The sequence below is a fragment of the Cryptotermes secundus genome, unplaced genomic scaffold (assembly GCF_002891405.2).
Source record: "Cryptotermes secundus unplaced genomic scaffold, Csec_1.0 scaffold106, whole genome shotgun sequence".
NCBI classification, from domain to species: Eukaryota; Metazoa; Arthropoda; class Insecta; order Blattodea; family Kalotermitidae; genus Cryptotermes; species Cryptotermes secundus.
The window spans coordinates 35394-58132 of NW_019734310.1; the positions used below are offsets into that span (position 1 = coordinate 35394).

Below are 22739 nucleotides of genomic sequence, written 5' to 3' on the forward strand. Positions count from 1 at the left end.
GGTCCTTAGGGACCATCTTCAGAGGGAACAACATTACAAACTGGAAACTACCATCACAATAGGTGTTTTGATTTAAAATACATACACTTATATTCTATAATGCACAGTACGCATAAAGTCGAACATTTCACAATCACAGCAGCTTCCTGGTATTGTAAAGTTTTTAAAGTTTCTAGCTGTTAATTTAAAAAACCTTTATTGTCACTAGTTAAAATTTTTAAACCACGTAGGTTCGTGTCCATACTCCTATCGTCCTTCTTGTATGGGGCAGATTTTGTGCCGCCTGTCTATCTTGATGAGGAGGTTCTTGATGTCATCCAGGGTTTGCTCGTGGCTTGCTGTGTTGTTTTCACTGTGATATTAAATACGGTTTCTAATACTGGTATTTATTGTTCAGGTGTCAAAGTTGGTACAGTTTATCTAGTATAACACATTTTCGAAAATTCCACCGTCAACACCAATGCACTTTGCAACTTATGTGAGGACATGGTGTGTTGCTTATCTGTACAGTGTACAGTGAAATAGCTCTATCTTGGAAAAGCCATCCCTGTAACAGGTCATGAGACGTTGAAGCTCCCACATTTTCTAGACAGTAGGCTCACGGATGGCTGTAAGGTTGTCAGCCTTACGTGCCAGCCACCCTTTACCCCCCAGGAAGATTCCTGGTACTCCTTTCTGTTAGAGGCTGTTGACCACAGGGCCCCAGGAATACGTCGATTGGAAAATGCAGTGAGCTCATGAGGAACTGAAACTGCGACTTTCTGGCTTGTAGCATATTGCATCAACCAACTACACTACCATGCGTGCCCTAATATATATATGGGAGGATAATACTAAAATTAATCTTATAGAAATACATTCTAAAGATGTGAAACAGACCAAATGGATTCATTATTAGTAGTAGAAAGAAGGAAGAAAAAAAAAAGTAAAGCTATCCTTGTACCAGGCCGTGAAGGCCCATAGGGTTGTGAGACGTTGAGGGTTCCGCATTATTATTAGTAGTAGTAGCATTATTATTAATTAATCACTCTCCATTTTATTTTATATTAACTAAAATTAATTGTAACCAAACAAATATAAAGTTTACATATGAACTATAGCTGGCATTAATACTGCAAATAACACATATGAATATAAAATTATTTATCTGATTATGGCCATAAATGGCCAAAACACGCTGTAAAGAAAAAAGTATCAATTTATGAAGGAACTGTGTTGATGGAACCTATAATAAATAGTTCACACAAAATATGACCCTGAAATACATTATTATTACTTAACAAGTTTCATATTATTACATAAAATATGACCTATTCATTAATTCCAGCAGCTTCTTCTGCCTGACTGTCCCCTTCATTTCCATCCATACTTTTGCTAACATCAAGAATGCTCGTGTCACTGTCTCGGAGGTTGGCAGCGGTTGCATCCATTGCTTCATCATCCTCCTCTTCTTCTTCGACCTCCATTTCAAACAGCCTGACTTTGCGACGACTTTCTGATAGAACCACCGCCACCTTTCGTGTGCCACTCACAGCAAACCTTGAGGCTACCATATTTTCCACAGGTCGAAGAGCCCCAGAATCCAGCAGCACAGTGGCTTCAATTCGAGGAGCACAGCTCAGGATATGCTTCACCTGGTCACCATCTGACATCCCTGACAAGGAAACTGAAATCGTAACTTCCAGAGCAACTCTCATAGGAAACTGGACAAATACTGCACTCCGATTTTCCCCATTTTGCTCAAGAAGAACCGACAGAACATCCTGCAAATAGAACTGAACATCCAAGACTTTCATCGGCAAAGACCAAGCCGCTTCACTGCCCCTCCTATCTTCTCCTCCTTTTGATGCCAATGGGTTAAAGTAGAAATATGCACATCTGGCTGATGCCTCATCCCCTGATGTTGAGGATTTGTCAGTGGGTATTTCCATGAGGTAAAATCCTTCAGCTGTAGAAGAAGAATCTAAAAAAGCTAACAGAAGCTTCCAATCGTCCGCCACATTGATGTGTGTGAGCCTTGGTTCTCCTGTCTGGGGTATGTCCAAACATTTTATAATGTTTGACACTTTAAACAACTCACTTATAGACGTTTCTGGCTGCCTAAATACATCACCAATTGCTGTCTTCAGGTGACTGTGTTGCTGCACCAAAGACATATTTCTAAAATGGGGAATTATTGATGGATGATTTGCAAGAAGACTATTTTCCTGCAGGAATTTTGCCCAAGGATTGTTATCTGTATCAGGGGGGATTATCAATTCTTGGTCCACTAAATACTGACCAAGCCTTTCCAAATTAAACCCTGGTTTCCGGGAACTCCCACTTGGCACACCGTCACCTTCCTGTCTCACCCTGGTGCCATCAAAGTTGCGTAAGAAATCTGCTATAAAAGCTAAATCCTGTTGAGTCATTTTGGTTATTTCTGCTGGCACACGCTCATCAGTCAGACGGAGAATCACAACATATAACCACCTAAAGAAGACCTTGTAGTTCTTCATGGAGTTATCGATAACCTGCTGAACTTCTGTTGCTTTAACAAGGAAAGCACCTGTAGCTGTGAGCGACTTGGCTACTGTCTCCTCCTGTAAACCCAACATTTGATATCGGTCGGTGCGTCGAGCCATTCCTCGCAGTTCAGACAAGTGGTATGCTAAACTCTGACCCACTGAGTGTAAATGTTTAAGAACCAGCTTTTGAATGTTTGAGTAGCTCAGTTCAATTGAATGACCTAACTTCTTAAGTCCCTTTTCAGTAAGATCTTGCAGCAGGAACATCTCTAGCTCATCTGATGGAATTCCAAACATCAGAAGATCCAAGAAGTCTGCAGACACTGACCCTTCGGGAACTGTTGCTGCATATGAAGCTAGTTTGGAATCCATCTCTAACAAAATGTTCTCCCAAGCTTCAGTGATTGAATGCATGGTGTGAGACAGGTAGCCTAAAAGGCTGACAATGTGACCATGTTTCAGAGCCAATGCATGAAGTTCAGGGGAACGAACTGCTAACACTGAAGTGTCCAACAAAACAAGGGAGAGCTCTTTCTTCTCATCCTTAACTTGATCCTCTCCTTGATCCCTTTCTTTCCAACACGATAGTAGAATAAACAACACACGTAAGTCACAAGACACATCTGCATCCAAAATAGTACACAAATGCCCACCAATATGACTATTCATGTCAACAACTCCACAAGGAAACAATCCAAATATGCTCAGATACAATTTTCCAGTGTTTACCCCTACAAGTAAAATATTCAAGTGAGTCTGCTCTTTGATCTTCTTGGCATCTTCCAAGTTCTCTTCAATACATTTATTCACAGACCCAAAGCTACGAGAGAGTAACGGCAGCTTGGGCAAGAAGTTGCTTGTGCTATCCTGGATTGTGTACTTCTTTGTAATGTCTTTCTGTTTACGGAGGAGACTAGATTTTGGATCACCCGGGTCTTTCTCTTGGACCCAATTAATACATGTTATCTCCCCATCAACATGGCTTGTATGCAGAGTTTCCTTGTTCTCAACATCAATCAGCAAAATATCACCTGGAAAAAAACAAATCAAATGAGCCACTGTCATAAACACACCACATCTATCATCTTGCAGGTATCACAATCTGATGTACACTGACACACAAACAGCTCAACTGCATCTTTAAAGACAGTGTGATCATTTCTGAGAGTCTCCAAAATAATCCGGTTACTAAGGTGAGGGAAACAGATGCCCCTTGCATTAGCTGTGGCTGCACAAATTTTGACTGTTTGCAGGCTTGCAATTTCTCTTCATACAAGACATATCCACAGAATAAGTTCCATTTCCAAATATTGCTCCTGCAGCCTTATGGTCACTATGGTGCGCATACGTGCAGAGTTTGTGGATCCTTTTGGAAGGCACAGATGCCATTAGCAGACAACCGAACTGCATTTACGCATTGTCCTGTGTGTTTACAATGTTCAACAAAATCGAGAAGCTCGCAACATGTGAAATGTGGTCTGTAATCCATTTCTTGAATGCAAGAAGCATGAAACCAGCTGACATTAACTGTCAATTTTGTGAGGTGTATGAAGAACATGCCAATAGTGATTCATTGGTGAGGAGATGGGTGAAACACTTCAATAATGGATGATCCATGGAGCACCCGACCATCTGTTGTTAATGAAGATTTGGTGGGTGCAATGGAAGAGAAGATTCAAGAGAACAGACAATTCACCATTTCATCACTTTCCCTACATTTTCTACAAATTTCACAGTCATTTCTTCACGAAATTGTGTCTGATAAACTTCGTTTTTGGAAAATATGTTCACACTAGGCGCTGAAGATGCTTACAGATGAACACAAAATGAAACAGCAGGACAGTGTGTTGACCTTTCTGACACGATACAGTGAGCATGGTGATGACTTCTTGAGCCACACAGTCAGAGGAGATCAGACATGGGTGTCACACATAAGCCCTGAATCGAAGCAGCAGTCCATGGAATGGAGGCACACATCATCGCCAATACAGAAAAAATTCAAACAGACCATTTCAACTCGCAAGGTCATGTGCACAGTGTTTTGGGACAGAAAAAGCATTCTGCTTGTGGAATTCTTGCCTCAAGGCTTAACAATCAATGCAGGTGTCTATTGCGACACACTTAAGAAATGTGTCATGCGATCCAGAACAAGCAATATGGCATACTTAATTGGGGTGTTGTGATGCTTCGTGACCATGCCCACCCACACACTGCCACCGCAATGCAAGGTCTCATCACACTTGGCTGGGAACAATTCCATCATCCCCCCTACAGCCCAGACTTAGCGTGATTTTCATGTGTTCCTGAATCTGAAAACTTTCCTTTGTGGCTGGCGGTTCCACAACGATGAGGTCAAAGAAGCTGTTAACATGTGGTTTGCATTGCAGGCAGCAACATTCTACGATGCAGGGATACAAATACTGGTACCCCACTACAAGTGCCTCAACAATGGTGGGAACTATGTTGAAAAGTAGCTTACAGTATGTACATCAAATGGCAATATAAATGGGTTGGAAATAAATTCTTTTTCTTTTTTCGTTCTTAATTCAGAACTTACTTTCTGGATAACCAATGTATCTTTGAGCAGCTACCAAGAAAGAAGCTTATGCATCATGGCAAATTGACTGCTGTTGTCTTACATGGTATGAATTTCAGTTCTGTGGCAGTCTGTATTGGTGCGTTTGAAGCTTAATTTCCTGTTCAAGGCATCTGAGGGATTTTTGAGGACATTCAAGCCCATCACATACTTCATCCAGTTAATCTTTAGTGAGCAAATGGCATTTTGATTAAGTTCTTTTTCTGTCCAATAATGACTCTGTCTGACTTAATTTATTTGCGAATGTGTTACTATGTTTTCTATTTGAAATATTCTGAAATTTAAAAGAGGATCCTTTTCTCACTTTCTTATGTAACCATTTATCACGCAAACATACATGAACACCCATTTCAATGTGGCATTTTGATACAAGAAGCTTAACACAACAGACTGAACATTTAAACACAAACATGGGTCCAGGTTTATGACTGGCTGCCATATAATGCATAAGCTTGCTTTACAGTGGCTGTTCAATGATTTATTTCACTAATATTGAAGAGAAACTGTAATGTGTACAGACATTTGGTTTGTTGATTACACTAGTAGTGCCAACCACAGTGAGATCATGAGATCAATAGGTCAGGATTAACAACCTCATCACCATCTGTGAGCCAATTGTCTAGAAAATGTGCAATCCTCAACATCTCACAACCCTATGGGCTTCCAAGGCCTGTTACAAGGATAGCTTTACCTTTCCTTTTTCAGAGGTCAGGATTCACACTGAGTACTAGCAAACGTGCTTGCTTTTCGCCCAGGTATTCCTAAAATAAACTGTACTGAAACCGTTTACTTATTCTGACTATCATATGAATATATATTCCCACGGACCAATGTTCTTACATTTATCACAGCAGTGAATGGTTTTGCAATAAAAAGTCAGTTATGTCTGCCTAGTAAACTACCCATAGTGGAAACTGTATGAATTGATTTTTACATAATATGTCTTGAACATGAAAGGAATAATAAATACACTAGAAATATACTTTTGTTTACTTTGGGAGTGATTTTATGAGACTATAACATTTTATGCAATAATAATTAAAAAGAAAGAATTAAAAGAGAAAAAAAAAGGGTCATATGAGAAGAGCATATTCATGAGATGACTCACATTCATGCTGAAAAGTAAGTGTTGTATCTGACCTACAAGAAGATATGATGTAGTGACACTTACTGTTGCTGTAGGCAACAGCAATCACTTTGCCATCAGGTCTCCAAGCCATTCCCTTCACGTCAACACCTTCTGATGGCGGTGGAAGGGCCCAGACTTTCTGCCATGTGAGTCGATGAAGAGCCACCTCTCCTGCAGCCAAACGAATGGATTAACCATTAATTTGGGTACACCACTGAGTTGCAGGGAATGTCTGCCCTTTTCTGAAGATTCAACATATTAACTTACATGTATTTTATATACGCACTGTGGTACAATCATTTAACAGAGGCATACCTCTCTTGAACAAGACGTGAAAGATACACTAACCGACCTTCACATTCACAAACTGGGAATTATTATCATCCTAAAACACACCTGATGAAATGTCATCATCAGATAGTGTCATAAGGCAGTACATCAACATCAGAAAGTTAGCAGATCCCCTTTCAACATACAGTAGGAACCAGTATCACCATACTGAGGAGTTTATTGAACATATTTTATTCGGAAAAGTTCCAAATTTACAATATGACACACTCTAAAAGATCTTTCAGGCAAATTATAGTAAAGTTCCAGTTCTCTGATGTGGTTTCTTTTAAAATAACTACCTACCTACCACTTGGCGCTACAGCCCTGGGTGAGCCTTGGCCTCGTCTACAGCCAGTTTCCACAAACAATGCGTGCTGCCATAGGAATGGATCCACACATGATGTACCAAGGCTGGTTGTTAGGTTTCTGAACAAAATTCTTTTTTACAGGATGAGGTTGTTAGCCTCATACCCAACCCCCAACCTGGTGGACCAGGGTATCTCTCTTAGTCAGGACTCTACCATTTGACCTTTCCAGCATGGGTGACCTACCGGTAGTTAAACTACTGTCGGCATTTTCTTTTAAAACTGAAAGGGTGTGACATCACACACACTCTCTGTTATTAATGACTGTGGCATTGCATGCTGATTGAGATTGTGAATGACAAACTATCACTTTAAACACTATTACTGCCAAGTAATGAAACAATGGTGAACACATACTCTTTATATAAGTGTAAAAATGATACAGTTACTGGCACCCTCACTTTAGATACAGATAACAGGGAAAAATAGACAATAGGATTTGATATATAACACAGATGCAACCAACGGCAGCACAACAAACTACACAGGGACAGCTATTACTTTTGTGTCCCATTAAATACATGCTACAGTATACTGTGATATGATTTATATGAAATCTACAGATCATAATGGGATCTGTATTTTTTGTTATGAAACTTTTCTTCATATGATTGTTTTTGAGAAATATGATAACATCTGTTATATTTTAGCGTCCTGTTGCATTGATTTAAGTCCATGATTTATTTCAACCATCTTCCAGTGCATACACTCATCTATCTCCTCCTCTCTCTCGCACTACATGTTTCGGCACAAATGTGCCATCCTCAGGTGCTTATTCGATTTACGCCAAACTAGTTCATTGCATGCCTTGTCGTCTTCATATTAAAATAACTAAAATATATATTTATCATATATATTGATAAATGTTAAAAGTTAAAAATATTAAAATTGTTCAAGATTTTACATCCCTACGTGTGTTATACTGCAGTATAACACATGCAGTCACAGGAGCAAGACACAACACAAAGCACAATACACACANGAGAGGAGGAGATGATAACATCTGATTTGATTTTTGTTTAAAACAAGATTTATAGTGAACCTCATACAGACCTAAACAAACTTTACTTCATAATAGTGAAGGCCTCCTTGCAACCAAACATCACTAAAATCAATTATTTTGAGAGATGGAAACATGGCTGGACAGACAGACATCACTTCCCATTCATGACTTCATTTTATGAAGATACTGAATTAAAAAAAGAAAAGTCTTCTGCAGATCACTGGGTCTTGCCCCACAATCACTACTGGCAGAGCAAGGGAAGATGGTCGATGAGCATGACTTTCAGGACTATGTACACCGTGAACATAACCTAATCAATTTAAAATGTGACACCTGACAGCATCTTAGAGCCGCTACATTTAACACAAAAACCTTCCAACATCGCCAAATGCAGAATTCATGAGGGTATGTAGCTGGTGTAAATTAACAGTGACAAAGCATGTATGTGGATTTATTTCCTTGTATCGGGCAAAGGAGAGCTCTGAAACCAATCAAATGCAAAGGCTGAACCCACTTATCTTACCTCTAACATTAGAGAGTGCCAGCAAGTCCATCTTGTTGGACCACACCATAAGCTCCACTTTGGTTGCCACATGTCGTTCTTCCAACTGCCGCATTGCATTTGACGATGTCATTGTACGTAATTTGCCTTAAAGTGATGCTCTTAAGTGTGTATTAACGCAACAAATTGAAATCAAACTTGGCGGTGTTATCTGTCAGGTCTGTACCCGCCCTGCAATTTTGAACAGTAAAATACATTATACAATACGTACTTGAAATAGATCTTTTAACTAACGTACTGATGATATGAAGACTTAATCTATTTCACGCACATAAAGTAGCACAGTAGACAAATTCAAGACCTATCTATCAGCTGTCTTTCCAATTAATAACACCATCATTGAACACCAAATAATACCACGGACCGCCACAGATCAACTATACTCAGTACTACCAACTGATCTTAAGTACCGTAATTGTGACCACAACATTTCTTTCCTGAACGATATAGTACATCCAGAATTAATGGGTTTATGGACTTTGAGCATCGTACGATGTTCTAAGTGTTTCTAGTTTTTAGAATACCGGACGATGGACGAAGTCCAAAAACCCAGTGATTCTGAGAGTTATACACCAACGTCAGAATCCTTTAGGAATCTACTCGATATAGTACACGTTTCGTCCATAAGATGTCGGAAGTAGTTAGATAAGTTACTGCTACCCTCTAGTACTGAGTCTCCGAGATACTTTAGAGTACTACAGCTTCTTTACCTCACCCAGCAGATCACATTCTCACCCATGGGAAAACTTCGATCTCCCCTTTGCAATTGTTGATTTAATCACCTAGCACTGAATTCGACCTTCAAATATTTTGTATTGTTGGACGTCAAATTTCTGTTATTTTTGTATTTGAAACTGTGTTCCAATGCTAACATTCTTTGTGAAAACTGAGGTGACTAAGAACATAACGATCTCCTGGTACCTGATGTCGTGGATTTTGATAATCATGTACCAGGAGACTACTTATATAGAATTCTTTATTCGTTTTACTAATCTAAACTATTTATCATTAATCCATGGCTAATTCCACAGTATCTGTGATATTATTGGCTGAAATTTGTATATATTCTTATTATCACGGAAACCCCCAGATATGAATACTGAATGTCATTTTTTCCCATTCATCCAAAATTGCAAACGTATTCAGGCTTTTAATCTGCCGTTCTTAATTGAGATGTAGGGTCTATGCCAGTCAGTGCTTTATTTGATGTTTTTTCACCTTGAATACCTGCTCCGTCTGTTTTTTTTATCTAGAAAGTTTATCTTAATTCTCGAATCACTAATTGGTAGTCAGTATATCATTCAGTCCTTCTACAAGGCTTCCACAGTAATAAATGAAAATAGATCCAGAAATTTAAACACAGATTATCACACTACTTTACCCACAAGCCCCTTCATTTTATTTATTCTTCGTTGACTTTTTTAATAAATAAAATGTCGTCAGTTTGATTTCGTGTCACACGATCTAAAGACGTCTACGTTTTCTTTATGTATATTATTGTATGGAACAGTGCGCTTTTTAAAATCCACTTTTCGATATATCAAAGTTCACTAATTTCATACCATTATTATTAATAGATTAGTGTGAACTCACATTCCAAACGTTTGGTTTCAAAATAATCTTCCATTTAAAACTTTGGTATTCAACTCAACTTGCAGCTATTACAAGTTGCGAAGCCCAAACACGAGAGCTATGCTAGTACTGCTTCGTGATGGAGGAAGTATTCGATCAAAGTTGTACCAGACAAGAATGATCTCAGAGTCCAAAAAGCGTTGTTTGGGACGTCAAAGCGTTTCCATCCTAAACAAGTACCCTGTGCATATGAATGGTGCAGATTACTTTACATCAAGATCTGAGAGCCGAGATAGCTCAGTCAGTATAGTGACTGGACTGCGGACTAAAAGAACGGTGTTCGATTACTGACAGGAGTACGAATTATTTCTTCGCCACCTCAATTCATACCGGCTTTGGGGCCTATCTAGCCTCACCTACAAGGGGCGTCGGGAATTTATCCCCAATAGTAAGGCGTCCAGGGCATGAAGATTACCGTATATGTATTTTTTTACGATTTCTTTAACGACGCTGTCGGTAGCCCAGGGACATCCTCTGTGGTCTAGTGGCCAGAGTTCATGGCCATAGATCCAGAGGCCCGGGGTTCGATTCCTGGCGCTACCAGATTTTCTGAGAAGTAGTGGGTCTGGGACGCAGTTCACTCAGCCTCGTGAGGATAATTGAGGAGCTCTTTCAAGGAAGTAGCGGCTCCGGTCTAGAAAACCGAAATTAATGGGGGGATTCCTTGCGCTAACCACGCGACGCCCTCTATCCGCTAAAGTTGGCACTAACTTCGCTGACAAGCGGTGGTCGTTCGGTCGGTATAGTTCGATTGCGGACTAAAATCACGGAGTTTGTTTGTTTTGTTTTTGTCGGTAGCCCAGGCTATAGCGGTGAATTATAGGACGGTATTGAATACATTTGAAATAGTGGAAGGAAGCAGTCGGAGCCTAATTTGAGGTACTAACCTTACATTCGCCTAGTGTGACTGAAGAAAACCACGAGGAATCGGTGTCCCAGCCAGATATTCGAAAGGCACCTACCCAACATAAATCCGAAGCGTTATTTGAGCCAAAGTGCTTCATAGGAATATGCGGAGCTGTATTTCCAGCCACCAAAAGTCTTCATGGAGTGGTGCTGGACATTTGACAGGGGCAAATTCACCTTACCTCTACCTTTCTCTATGAAATATATGAAATAAGTTATACATTCCATCAGAATTTTTCATAAATTTTGTCCTTCACAGCATAATCCATCTTAGATTGTCCAATATCGTAACACCAGTTCTTTTTGGCAGGCGTCATTATCTTCGTCAACAAGAAGCAACCTCTTGGCCTGTTGACGTTTCAGGAATTAAAATATTTCCTTTCGTCTTTTTAGCGGACGCCCCTGGCATTTTTACCCTAAGTTTTAGTATTCATAGAGCAGCTTTAAGAATTCAACCTTCAGGCTTCTTTCCAAATGTTCTAACACTTTCTTTACATACATTTATTATGATTTTAGTGATTTCCGTTATTTCTGTATAATACTTTCACTGCGTTTACGATCTGTAGTTACGTATCTTGAAATTCGCATTAATAAAAGATATGTTTTTATCACTTTGTTCCATTAGATCTATGACTTTATTTGCAGGCCCAGAATATTTCATATAAAACCTGTGGATGATCTTAGCAAATACGTGTTATAAAATAAGAAACGCCACACACTATATATATATATATATATATATATATACTAGGTAGCTTATAAACCAACAAAAGTGCTTCTTCGTGACATGAAAACTTTTAAAATGACATGTATTGGAAGAATATTAAAATTGCTTGTTTTTATGAGATTCTTATGTATTTCCGTTGTCAATTTTTCTGCTGTTTATCGCTGTGGAGACGAATATGATCACTGTGTGTACGAACGGTTGAGCAGAGGAGAAAAGACTGGTGGTAATAAATCGCTTTTTTATGAAACACAGTTATGATCTTGGTCTGTTTTTTTGTAACTCGCCTAACGATGACCCAGAAGAGGTCGAAACATGTAGCGAACATCTTAGCATAATAAATAAATAATAGTAATACAGTAGTGTCTATTTTTTCTTCGTCTTGAAGATAATTTTATGTTGTGTCGACGGCACAATTTACATGATTATGGAAGCGATTTGTTTCTGCGAAATGTCCGCCGACCAAACAACATGGCTTTACAATCCCGAAGGTTGTAAGTTTTGTACAAATAATTTTATTTCTTCATAAGAGAAGTTATCAGCACAGATACTGAGAAATTATCATGGGACTAATGGTTCTGTAGCACAAACTTTCTGAATTGCTTGCGTAGGATATTGAGGTTTGTGGTCAGAACGAATTGCATTCTTTAGGATGCCAAGACCAAAATGCGCACTATTCACCGGTACGCCATCAAATGGAGCAATACGCCACGTGTTGTCTTTATATGTTGGTTGATTAGAGTGAAAGTGAAGTGCGCCCCAGGGGATCAAGGACCCACCCAACCAAACTTGAGCAATGTGGGTCACTACAGCCCCACCCGTCTGTCCACCGATAACAAACAATTGCCTAGTTTGATGCGAAATTCTGCAAACATAGATCTCATATGGACCGTCATCATTAAGATCATGGTCACTTAATCATGAACAGATACGTAAAGATAAGTACGTCTCTAAACAAAGAAAGATGACGGCGTTCTAGTCTCTGTTGTCAACTGCAAAGTTTACATACTGCAGAATATGAACTGACAGAACAATTATGAAAGTGGCCGATCGCTTTAACACAATATTATGACTTATTTCATACAATATATATATATTTCCGTCACCAATGCAACAAAAAGTTACAGTCACTTCAATTCTTTCTTCACGACATGTTTCTGCCATACTTGGCCATTATCAGGATCTATCGCTATGCTAAACTGTTGCTCTGCGCCGCATGTCACAATGGCATGTGGCTAGTTATCGACACTCCTTAATTAAAATTAAAATTCGTTTAAATTAGGTCAACCTTATTAAATTTAATAAAACCAGTTAATTCTTATGGGACCTATCAGCCCAATCCTTGGCTGTGTTGCTATGTTCGTATTTCGTGTAGTTAATAGGTGTTTGTGTTGATTTATCTTATATATGTAGACCCATCACTGAGCTTGTGTAGTTTCGTTGTAGTTTGTCTGCTGCGTGCGTGCAACTAGAATATATGTTATATGAAATAATTGATATATTGGTGGAACGGGATGCTTAAATACAGTAATATTCTGACATCTTGAAAAGCCGCGGAACTTCCTTCACGATCCATATTGAGGTCCTCTGGGTTCTGACGCCCTCCAGTTTGATATGTGCCTATCGATGTTTGGGAATGCTTTCGTGTGTATTTATACCTTGATGATGGACGCAATACTTTCCAATGTTTATCTGAAGAGTACAATTCTACCCTGAAGATGAAGTGAGTATGTTCTTTCGTGTTGTTGATATCCGCCTACCAGACTACAAGTTGTCATAATTAAAAAGAAGATGAATTTTTTTCTCTGTGAAAACCCTCAAATCTTATCTTCATGTAAGCCTCCTGATCGTATTTCAAGTCAGTGTTCTACCAAGTACAAAATAGGCTTATATGTACTGACAGTCAACAGGCATTCGTTTGAAACATCACGATTTAATTACATATTTATTTATTACTAGTTGTCATTTGTGAGCCGATTGTCTAGAGAAAATGTGGGAGCCTCGACGTCTCACAACCCTATGGGCTTCCACGGCCTGCTACAGGGATAGCTTTACCTTTTACTCCTTTTTTAAAGTAACGACGTTTCTCCGTAGCTAGGCTATGTAACACGAAATTGGATGGGAAAATAATCACGGAGGCAGATATGGACCTTGCAAGGAGCCGTCGCGGCCAATTTTAAGGTACTATCCGAACATTCGCTTGGAGAGACTACATGTATCTGAGGCACTGAAACCTCAGCCAGGAAAAACAGAAGTCCCGCCAAGATCAGAACCGGGCACCTCCCGCACAGAAATAAAAAGGTAAAGTTGTCCCTGTGTTTAATTAAGCAATAAGACGTATGAGGGAGTGAATGTATAGATCCAAGTTTTCTTGAGCTCGGCACTAGTTGGAAGTGAGTGGTCAGCTTCACTCCCCGGTTACTTCACCCACGGGAAAAAGCCCCCACCAGGACTCGAACTCCGACACCTTGGTCCTCCATTGTGGCCGGTCGCTATACGGACTGCGCTAGACTGGCTCTCCTGGCGGAATTGAGTAAAACCAGAAAATATCTCATTTATAGTAGTCGAGCTTCGAAATAGCAAAAGATAAAGCTGTTCCTATGCTTAAGTAACTAATCACTGCGCAGTGAAGGCGTATGGGGTAGTGGATATATAGAAACACGTTTTCTTGACCTCGGCACTAGTTGGAGGTTAGTGCTCAGCTTTACGCTCAGGTAACTTTACTTCAGGGGAAAGAGCCCCCGGTACCCATTGGATAGGAGTTTGGGTGGACCCCAGAGCCGGTCTGCACGACTTGGAGAAGAGAAAATTCTTGGCTCTATCGGGACTCGAACTGAAACCCCTCGGTCGTCCCATCCGTATCCAGTCTGCGCTATCCCCGCTCCCACGACAGAAATAAGAGCATTATACTTGCCAACTATGTCACTATTCTTTTCTAAGATGAAACTGGTAACTAATGACGGAGTCTGAGGATTCGTCATGTGACCTAGTATGTTAGGAACCATTTCCCTGAAAGTGAGATACAAGTCGCCATTTAAGTGCATTTTGTTTATTGCTCGTGTTTGTTACGTGTTACTAAAATGCCAACAAATTTCATTCTTACAAGACCATCATCAGAGGGAGTGTACTACATTAAAAAGCTTTACAATCACATACACAATATTGAGGGATTAAAATATCTGGGACATAAACCTCGCATAAATTTCAAACTGATATTTTGTTACAATATGGCTTTTCTTGTGTTGTTTCGTGACTTATTTTCTTACGGATAATTGCAATACTTATATATAAACTTACGGAAACAAAGAGAACTTAATAAATAATGCAAATTTATGTTATAATTGTCTGGATTCATAAGATTTACTACACTAAACTGTGAGAAACAGAATAAATATATATGNAGGATTCGTCATGTGACCTAGTATGTTAGGAACCATTTCCCTGAAAGTGAGATACAAGTCGCCATTTAAGTGCATTTTGTTTATTGCTCGTGTTTGTTACGTGTTACTAAAATGCCAACAAATTTCATTCTTACAAGACCATCATCAGAGGGAGTGTACTACATTAAAAAGCTTTACAATCACATACACAATATTGAGGGATTAAAATATCTGGGACATAAACCTCGCATAAATTTCAAACTGATATTTTGTTACAATATGGCTTTTCTTGTGTTGTTTCGTGACTTATTTTCTTACGGATAATTGCAATATTTTTATATAAACTTACGGAAACAAAGAGAACTTAATAAATAATGCAAATTTATGTTATAATTGTCTGGATTCATAAGATTTACTACACTAAACTGTGAGAAACAGAATAAATATATATGCCCTTTTTGCATCAAGCAGTTCACTTATTCTTGCGCAACACACGCTTTTTCATTCAGCCTCTTAACTTGGCCCAATGATGTAACAAGAGTCTATTCGGTCCCATGTTGCTGCCACACACAAACCACCGCCCTCTATTGCATAACCGTTTGGAGTCAATGCTCTTTCGGGCAGCTGGTCGACCTTCATCTTCTGACTCACTTATAGAAATCGACTGTGGTTAAGGTCAGGCCGTGGTATTTGTATTCACTGCAACAACAATCTATGGGCAACTAGATTAGATCTCATGAGAAATGAAGAATTAAAAGAACTAAAATTCCTTTAATCGCAAATGTACGTAACAAGCATTCGTACAGCACTATATCTGCACCGACAGCAATTAAGAACTGTGGCTTCTACAAAACAACGGGGAATTCCTTGGCCAACTGAACGGCATTCAATTTCCCGAGAATTCTTGCTTCATGAATTCTGTGAGTGGTAAGCGCCATATAGTAAAAGGAAAGGTAGAGGTCAATTCAATTAATAAATTATCCTTTACTTGACAGGAACCAGGATAGCGTAGTCGGTATAGCGACTGGCTATGGGCTAGGCGACCGAGGGATTGGAGTTCGAGTCCTGGTAGGAACAAGAATTTTCACTTCTCCAATCGTCCAGACCGATACTGGGGTTCACACAACCTCATATACAATGGATACCGGGGGCTCTTTCCCACGGGGTAAAGCGGCAGGGGCGTGAAGATGATCACTCAGCTGCAACTAGTGCCGAGGTCAAGAAAATGTGGATCTATACATCCAATTCCCCATACGTCTTCATGGCAAGATACTTAGGCCGTAAGGAACAACGTTCATCACAATAATCTCTTCTTGAATGCAATTTTGGTTATGTCTCTTGTCGTTCCCAAATTATTTCAAACAAAAAACAAACTCCGTGGCCTGTAGCCCGCAAGCGAACTATATCGACCGAGCGATCGCCGCTTGTCGGTGAAGTTAGTGCCAACTTTAGCGGATAGAGGGTGTCGTGTGGTCAGCGCAATGAATCCCCATGGCCGTTAATCTTGGTTTTCTAGACCGGAGCCGCAATTTCCTTGAAATAGCTCCTCAATTATCCTCACGAGGCTGAGTGGACCCCGTTCCTGACCCACTACATCTCAGAAAATCTGGTAGCGCCGCAAATCGAACACGGTACCCCTGGATCTGTAGCCAGGAACTCTGACCACTAGGCCACAGGGGCGGTTCCCAAATTATTTCAAATTCACAGAATCTTTAAATATAAATTTTCGAAATACATAGCTAGTAAATTCGTACCGAACATAAGTTGTCCTTGAAATGTCATTATTTTAATATCTCTCCCACCAATAAACTGCACAAAACTTGTTCCCCGTAGGATATTACATTTGCAAATCGTCCAAGAACGGGTTCGAAAAGTTGCAAAATAAATGCCCCCTATTAGATTTTATCTCTTGTCACCTCGTTAATCAGTGTAGCACGTCCTTGGTGCCTTAGTTTCCACCCTAGGTTCAACTGCCTCTATGTATAAAAGCTTCGTTCCGGACACCGAATTCATTACACAGTCTTCTGTTCAGCCTTAGGAACACAACAAAATGTACAAGGTAAGATACTAAGCTCGAACCGTTTTGTAATTACTAATCTTAAGTTATTCGACTTGCTGATGTTAAAATTTTATTTCGAGAGTTTATCTTCCCTCCTTCGGGCACTTGGTAGCGTAGTTGGTTCAGGCACTATGCTACAAGCCGGAAGATTACGGGTTCGACTTCCGATAATGTTATTTGATTTTTAAATTTGCCTAATACTCCCAGTCGCCCTATGGCCCTGGAGTCGACTCAGCTTCTAACAGAAATGAGTACCAGGAAGATTCCTGGGGGGTAAAGGGCGGCCGATGGGTAAGACTGACAACCTTACCGCCATCTGTGAGCCGATCGTCTAGAAAATGTGGGAGCCTCGACGTCTCAAAACCCTATGGGCCTTCATGGCTTGTCATAGCGATAGCTTTACCTTATCTTTACCTCTTTAACTTCCTTCCTAGGAGTCTGGAGTCTGAAGCAAAGCTCGTCTTTTACTTTCAACAAGCTATTTATGACCCTTTGCCTGTTTTCTATCGCCAGGTCGAATTTCAGGCATTAATATCACAAGCACTATTACAAAACAACAAACAAAATTCGTGGCTTTAGTCCGCAAGCGAACTATTCCGACCGAGCGACCGCCGCTTGTTGACGAAGTTAGTGCCAACTTTAGCGGATAGAGGGTGTCGCGTGGTCAGCGTAACGAATCCCCACGGCCCCTAACTTCAGTTTTCTAGACCGGAGCCGCTATTTCCTTGAAATAGCTCCTCAATTATCCTCACGATCGGCCGGTGTGCACAGATTGGATAGAGGGAAAACCTGAAGGAAAGATGTAGCGTACGAAATTCGGAGGGTGTGAAGTTGTGACCCGTGTCAGGAATTAGTGGTAGCTCCGTGAGCACAGCAATGAAATTTCCAGTTATGTAAAGTACGGGATATTTATTGAACAGCTGATGGACCATTAACTTCTCTCAAAGGACTCTATTCTTTGGAGCCAGTGAGCTCTGTCAGATGCAGTGACTGTCCGATGGGTTGTGACACTGCTCACCATTCACATATATCGCGAAGATTGAGCCTACATATCATCAGGCCCATCATAATACATTTATATCCATCCTCCTGTTCCTTCTAGGGGACAGGCTACTGGCAAAGGCCTGGACGGCCGAGGGGTCGGAGTTCGAGCCCCGGTAGGGGCAAAATTTTCTCATCTCCTCGTCGTCCAGACAGGTTCTAGGGTCCATCCGGCCTCCTATTCAATGCGTACAGAAGGCTCCTTGAGCGGCAGTAAAACGGCCGGGGCGTGAAACTAACCTCTCACTTCGAATGAATGCCGAAGTCAGGAATACATGCATATATATATATATATATCCACTCCCCCATACGTCTTCATGGCCTAGTCCTTAATTAGTTAAGCACAGGGACAAATTTATCTTTTACCTGTTACTTCCTCCCTACTTGTTCTTGTTCTTCTTCTGACTGATTACACTCTCTGATCTCTTCCCATTCAGAGTTAATTCTGAAATTATGAATTTTGTAGACAGTCGGTGGGATCCTTGGACGGGTGATCAGCCTGTCGCAAGGCCGTTACCTTCACAGGACAACACAAACATAGAAGAAACGCACACAGACATCCATACCTGGAATGGGCTTCGAACCCACGATCCCAATGCTTGAGTGGGAAGACATTTCTTGCGGCTACTGTGACCGGTTACTTCTTGTCTCTTGGGTACAAATACCCTTCTCGTTGTCCTTTTATCAAGCACCCGAAATATATATATTCATCCCCTAGGAAGGGATACCAACTTTCACATCACTGTAAAGCAATACGTACAATTATATTTTAAGTTTTAGGGTTTCAGAATTAAACCAGTCACCGTGGCCGCACGGTCTAAGGCACGAAATGACTTCCCCCGCTTAAACACTGTGATCTTGGGTTCGAAACCCATTCGAGGCATGGATGTGTGTGTGCATTTCTTCTGCGTTTATGATGTCTTGTGTAGTTCCGGCTTTGCGACAGGGCTGATCACCCATTCAAGGGGTCCTGCCAACTCTCTATAAGATCCATAGTTTAGCATTAATTCTGAGGGGAAACAGACCACAGGGCTTAATCAGTCAAGGTAAGAGAAGTAGAAAAAAGACACATGCAGGCAGTCGGCAACAGATCGCCCCTAACGAGAGCACGAGCGCTGCCTCATGTGTAGTGACCCCAATCGGACGAGTTGAGGCCGACAGCAGCCAATGTTGCAATGTGCCACCGAGGGTGGAGCGGCTTAGTCGCATACTTGTAGAGGGCAGGGCAAGAGGTAATGGTATTTCGATATGATGAAATGCAACCGGCCAGATCACAAGCCTGCCTGATTTACGTTTCTGATCCTGGCGCCGAGTGCATGTTGCTGATACTGAAGTGGGCTGATTCATAATTTCATTAACGAGTTTTCATCACTGCAGCGGTTATACAATATGGCATGGCTGGAGTATGTTAATGATAGTGATTAAGTAAGGATTTTATATGGGGTGGTCGTGGCTTATTTCAAGGTACTACCAAAATATTCGCCTAGAGAACCCCACAGAAACTATCCAATACCTCAGTCACGATAGCTTGTATCTTATCAGGGATTCAAAACCGGTACCTCGTGAATAAAGTTACAGATCGTTACCACAAAACTAAGTTGGTCTGTTGGCTTTGACATAGCTTAGGCGGTTAGTCGCCGGCTTCACACAGCTGTGGTCCGGGTTCGATCCGAGATCAGGTCATGTGGGTTTTGTGGTGGACAAAGTGGCACTGGGACAGGTCTTCTCCGAGTACTTCGGTTTCCCCTGCTAATCATCATTCCACCAACTGCTCCACACTCATCATCATCTAGCATCCGGGGCTCGTCCAGTAGGTCAAATAGTGGCCGACGTACCAAGTGGACTCAGTCTCACACCACCCCAAGAAATAAACAAATTAAAAAAATTTGTTCTGTTTTACTGAGATGAGCATAATCATTTTTTGTCCTGGTTTTCCCGACTAAAATTTTGTAAGTATTTCTCATCTCTCCCATGCGTGCTATATATCTCTTCCTTTCCATTGTACAGAAGACTGAGTGGGTCCCACATTAGGTCTGGACCCAAGGGAGAAAAAGAAATAACTTTTCTCTTTCTTGGGAATAGCAGTAAAGGGGAAGACGATTTAAGTGACAATTTTCATCCGGTACGATACGTTATATTTTTGGTTTCTGAGCAAGAAGCAGTGGACTCACCATCTGCATGAGCCTTCTCAGTGTTTTGGTCAGATTGAAATGGGATCAGTGTGTTTGCAGTCATCTTCTTGATGTTACCAAGTCCCTCTAACACTCTAAACTGTAGGAATATCACACCTCAGAGCTTAGTTATTGCCCAATCCGTTTCCCTTACAACTTCAGCTTCTGTTTTACACTCTTTTGCTCTCTTACTCCTGACCTTTCATTTTCTCTTAATATTTCCATTCCGCTGTTTTTCCTCCTCCATCTTGTATCTTATCATCCTAATCTGATACTATTACAACTATTGTTTACTTCTACTGTTCTTTGTTCCTCCTTTCTTTCTTATCTCCATGTCTCTCCATCTGATTCTTCCTAACTTCCTCTTCCTCCCTTGAAGAGTTCACGCTGTTGTACGTGGTTCACTGGAAGAAGGGAAGTGTGACAGGCATTTGATATTGGGCTTCATGGCCTCCTGCACAACTTACTATACTGATGTGTTACTTAGTTGGTTTGGTTAAGTTTTTATACGACATGAATATAAGAATATAAGAAAATATAAGAACCGGTAAACCGGTTCTCACGGTCTCTTCGCTTGCGGATTTCTTATATTTTTCCTTCTACCCTGAAGATGGAGGCGATACGTTCCTCCGAAACGTCGGTTAACACCACATATACACTGTGCCAAATCCCAGAAGACTGCTTTCTTCATGAATAGATCTGATTTAAGTATCTAATCATAATCATCACTGGCAAAACAGCCCTTTAGGGCCACAGCCTTCCTTAGAAGATTCTGCCATACTGCTGTATCCCGCCGTCAATTAAACCGTTAGGTTTCCACTTCATTTGATTTGGCAACAGTAATCTGTCGTCAGCCTTGTGCCCAACCCCCAACCTGGGGGACAAGGTCTCTATATCTATGTCCCCCCAGTGACAGGGTGATCCTGTCCGGTACCTCCAGGTACTGGGTTCCCTTTTCGTCGCCTTCTACGACTCGCAGGGTTGCGGTGGAGGTATTCTAACCCGCCTCCACACGAGACTTAAGAATCTAATAGGCTCATAAAATAATTTGTAATAAAACATCCTGCTTATTCGCTTAAAGCTGTTGCTTTTGGATAGATTTAAGCCGAAGGAAAAAATAGGAGTTCATACTGGAAAATAATTAACGTTGCAGGAGGAGAACAAGGAATGTTACTGTAAGATATCTCGAATGTGAAAATGTTATTATTCAGAACGCAATCATAATATCATGAACGAAATTTCCAACAAATTCCTCTAACTCAATACAATTTCTTAACTGACAGCATGATGTAGTGGTAAAACTGTACGGAGGTCCTCTTTTCAGTGTTGGCAGGGACATTGGGTATCCTATTGGCTCTTCTCAGTCGGTCCAGGCAAATGTGGATAGAGGACCTCAATCGTACCAAGACCGCTGCCTGCCAGATCCGTTCCAATTCATCACTCACTAATAATCCTAACTTTCGAAGCTATATAGTCGTATAATAAAACCAAAAATTTAAAATTACGTTACAGAAAGCTAACGAATATGAAAACGATTTTAATCAAATATCATTTTTTGCATAATTTAATGAATGTTCCTAATTATAGGAGGCATCTAATTATATTTTGAATTTTGAAAGCATATAATAGTATATTGGAGGGTTTACAAATAACCGGATAAATTTTTATAATTTCAGTTCTTCGTTCTTGCTGCTCTTGTGGCTGTCACCAAAGCCGGTTACATAGGTGCTCCCGCCGTAAGTTATGCTGCCGCTCCCGCTTTCGGTTACGCCGCCCCAGCGGCCGTCGCCGCCCCCGCCATCACGTCACAGCAATCCAACATCCTGAGGAGCTATGGCAACCTGGGACAGGTGTCCACCTACTCCAAGACCATCGACACCCCGTACTCCAGCGTCCGCAAGTCCGACGTCCGAGTCAGCAATGACGCTCTTGCCTACCCTGCCGCCCCCGCTGTTGCTGCTTATGCCGCCCCTGTAGCTTACCGTGGTGCTTATGCTGCCCCCGTTGCTGCTGCTGCCCACGGTCTTCTGGGAGTGGCTTACTCTGCCGCCCCCGCTGTCGCTCACATCTCCTACAGCAACGCGTACGGCATCAACTATGCCTACTAAATGCTTCCTTTCCAATCTGTTTCTTCTCGAATTCTATTCTTCCTTCATTCTTCCCTTGTCAACCGAACCAAACCTTTTGTACGTTTTATTCTCCTTCTTTCAATCAAACTATAGTCATTTAATTATTTATTACAAACATTAATAAATGATTGTTCAAACTTACCTGTGTACTAAGCAGTTACATCTTCTTTTCCCATAAAGAGTCCATTTCCTCAAAAGGGTGTTA

The 22739-nt window shown here is 40.8% G+C and overlaps 2 protein-coding genes across 4 annotated transcripts; one reads left to right on the forward strand and one right to left on the reverse strand.

Moving 5' to 3' along the window:
• Positions 1-1251: 1251 nt before the first annotated feature.
• LOC111868453 (anaphase-promoting complex subunit 4) lies at positions 1252-9064 on the reverse strand. 3 transcript variants are annotated; one of them, XM_023859100.2, is made up of 4 exons: positions 8794-9064; positions 8454-8663; positions 6275-6403; positions 1252-3538 (listed from the first exon to the last, which is right to left on the reverse strand). In XM_023859100.2, exons 2-4 carry the CDS (start codon positions 8563-8565, stop codon positions 1311-1313), a joined length of 2469 nt encoding a protein of 822 aa, XP_023714868.1. In that variant the 5' UTR covers positions 8566-8663; positions 8794-9064; the 3' UTR covers positions 1252-1310. The 3 variants fall into 3 exon arrangements, with proteins under 3 accessions (XP_023714868.1, XP_023714869.1, XP_023714867.1); XM_023859101.2 differs by having other exon boundaries at positions 8764-9064; XM_023859099.2 differs by having other exon boundaries at positions 8454-9064.
• Positions 9065-17184: 8120 nt separating this feature from the next.
• On the forward strand, positions 17185-22513 carry LOC111868455 (cuticle protein 67). Its single transcript, XM_023859103.1, has 2 exons — positions 17185-17193; positions 22082-22513. Exons 1-2 carry the CDS (start codon positions 17185-17187, stop codon positions 22511-22513), a joined length of 441 nt encoding a protein of 146 aa, XP_023714871.1.
• Positions 22514-22739: the final 226 nt, after the last annotated feature.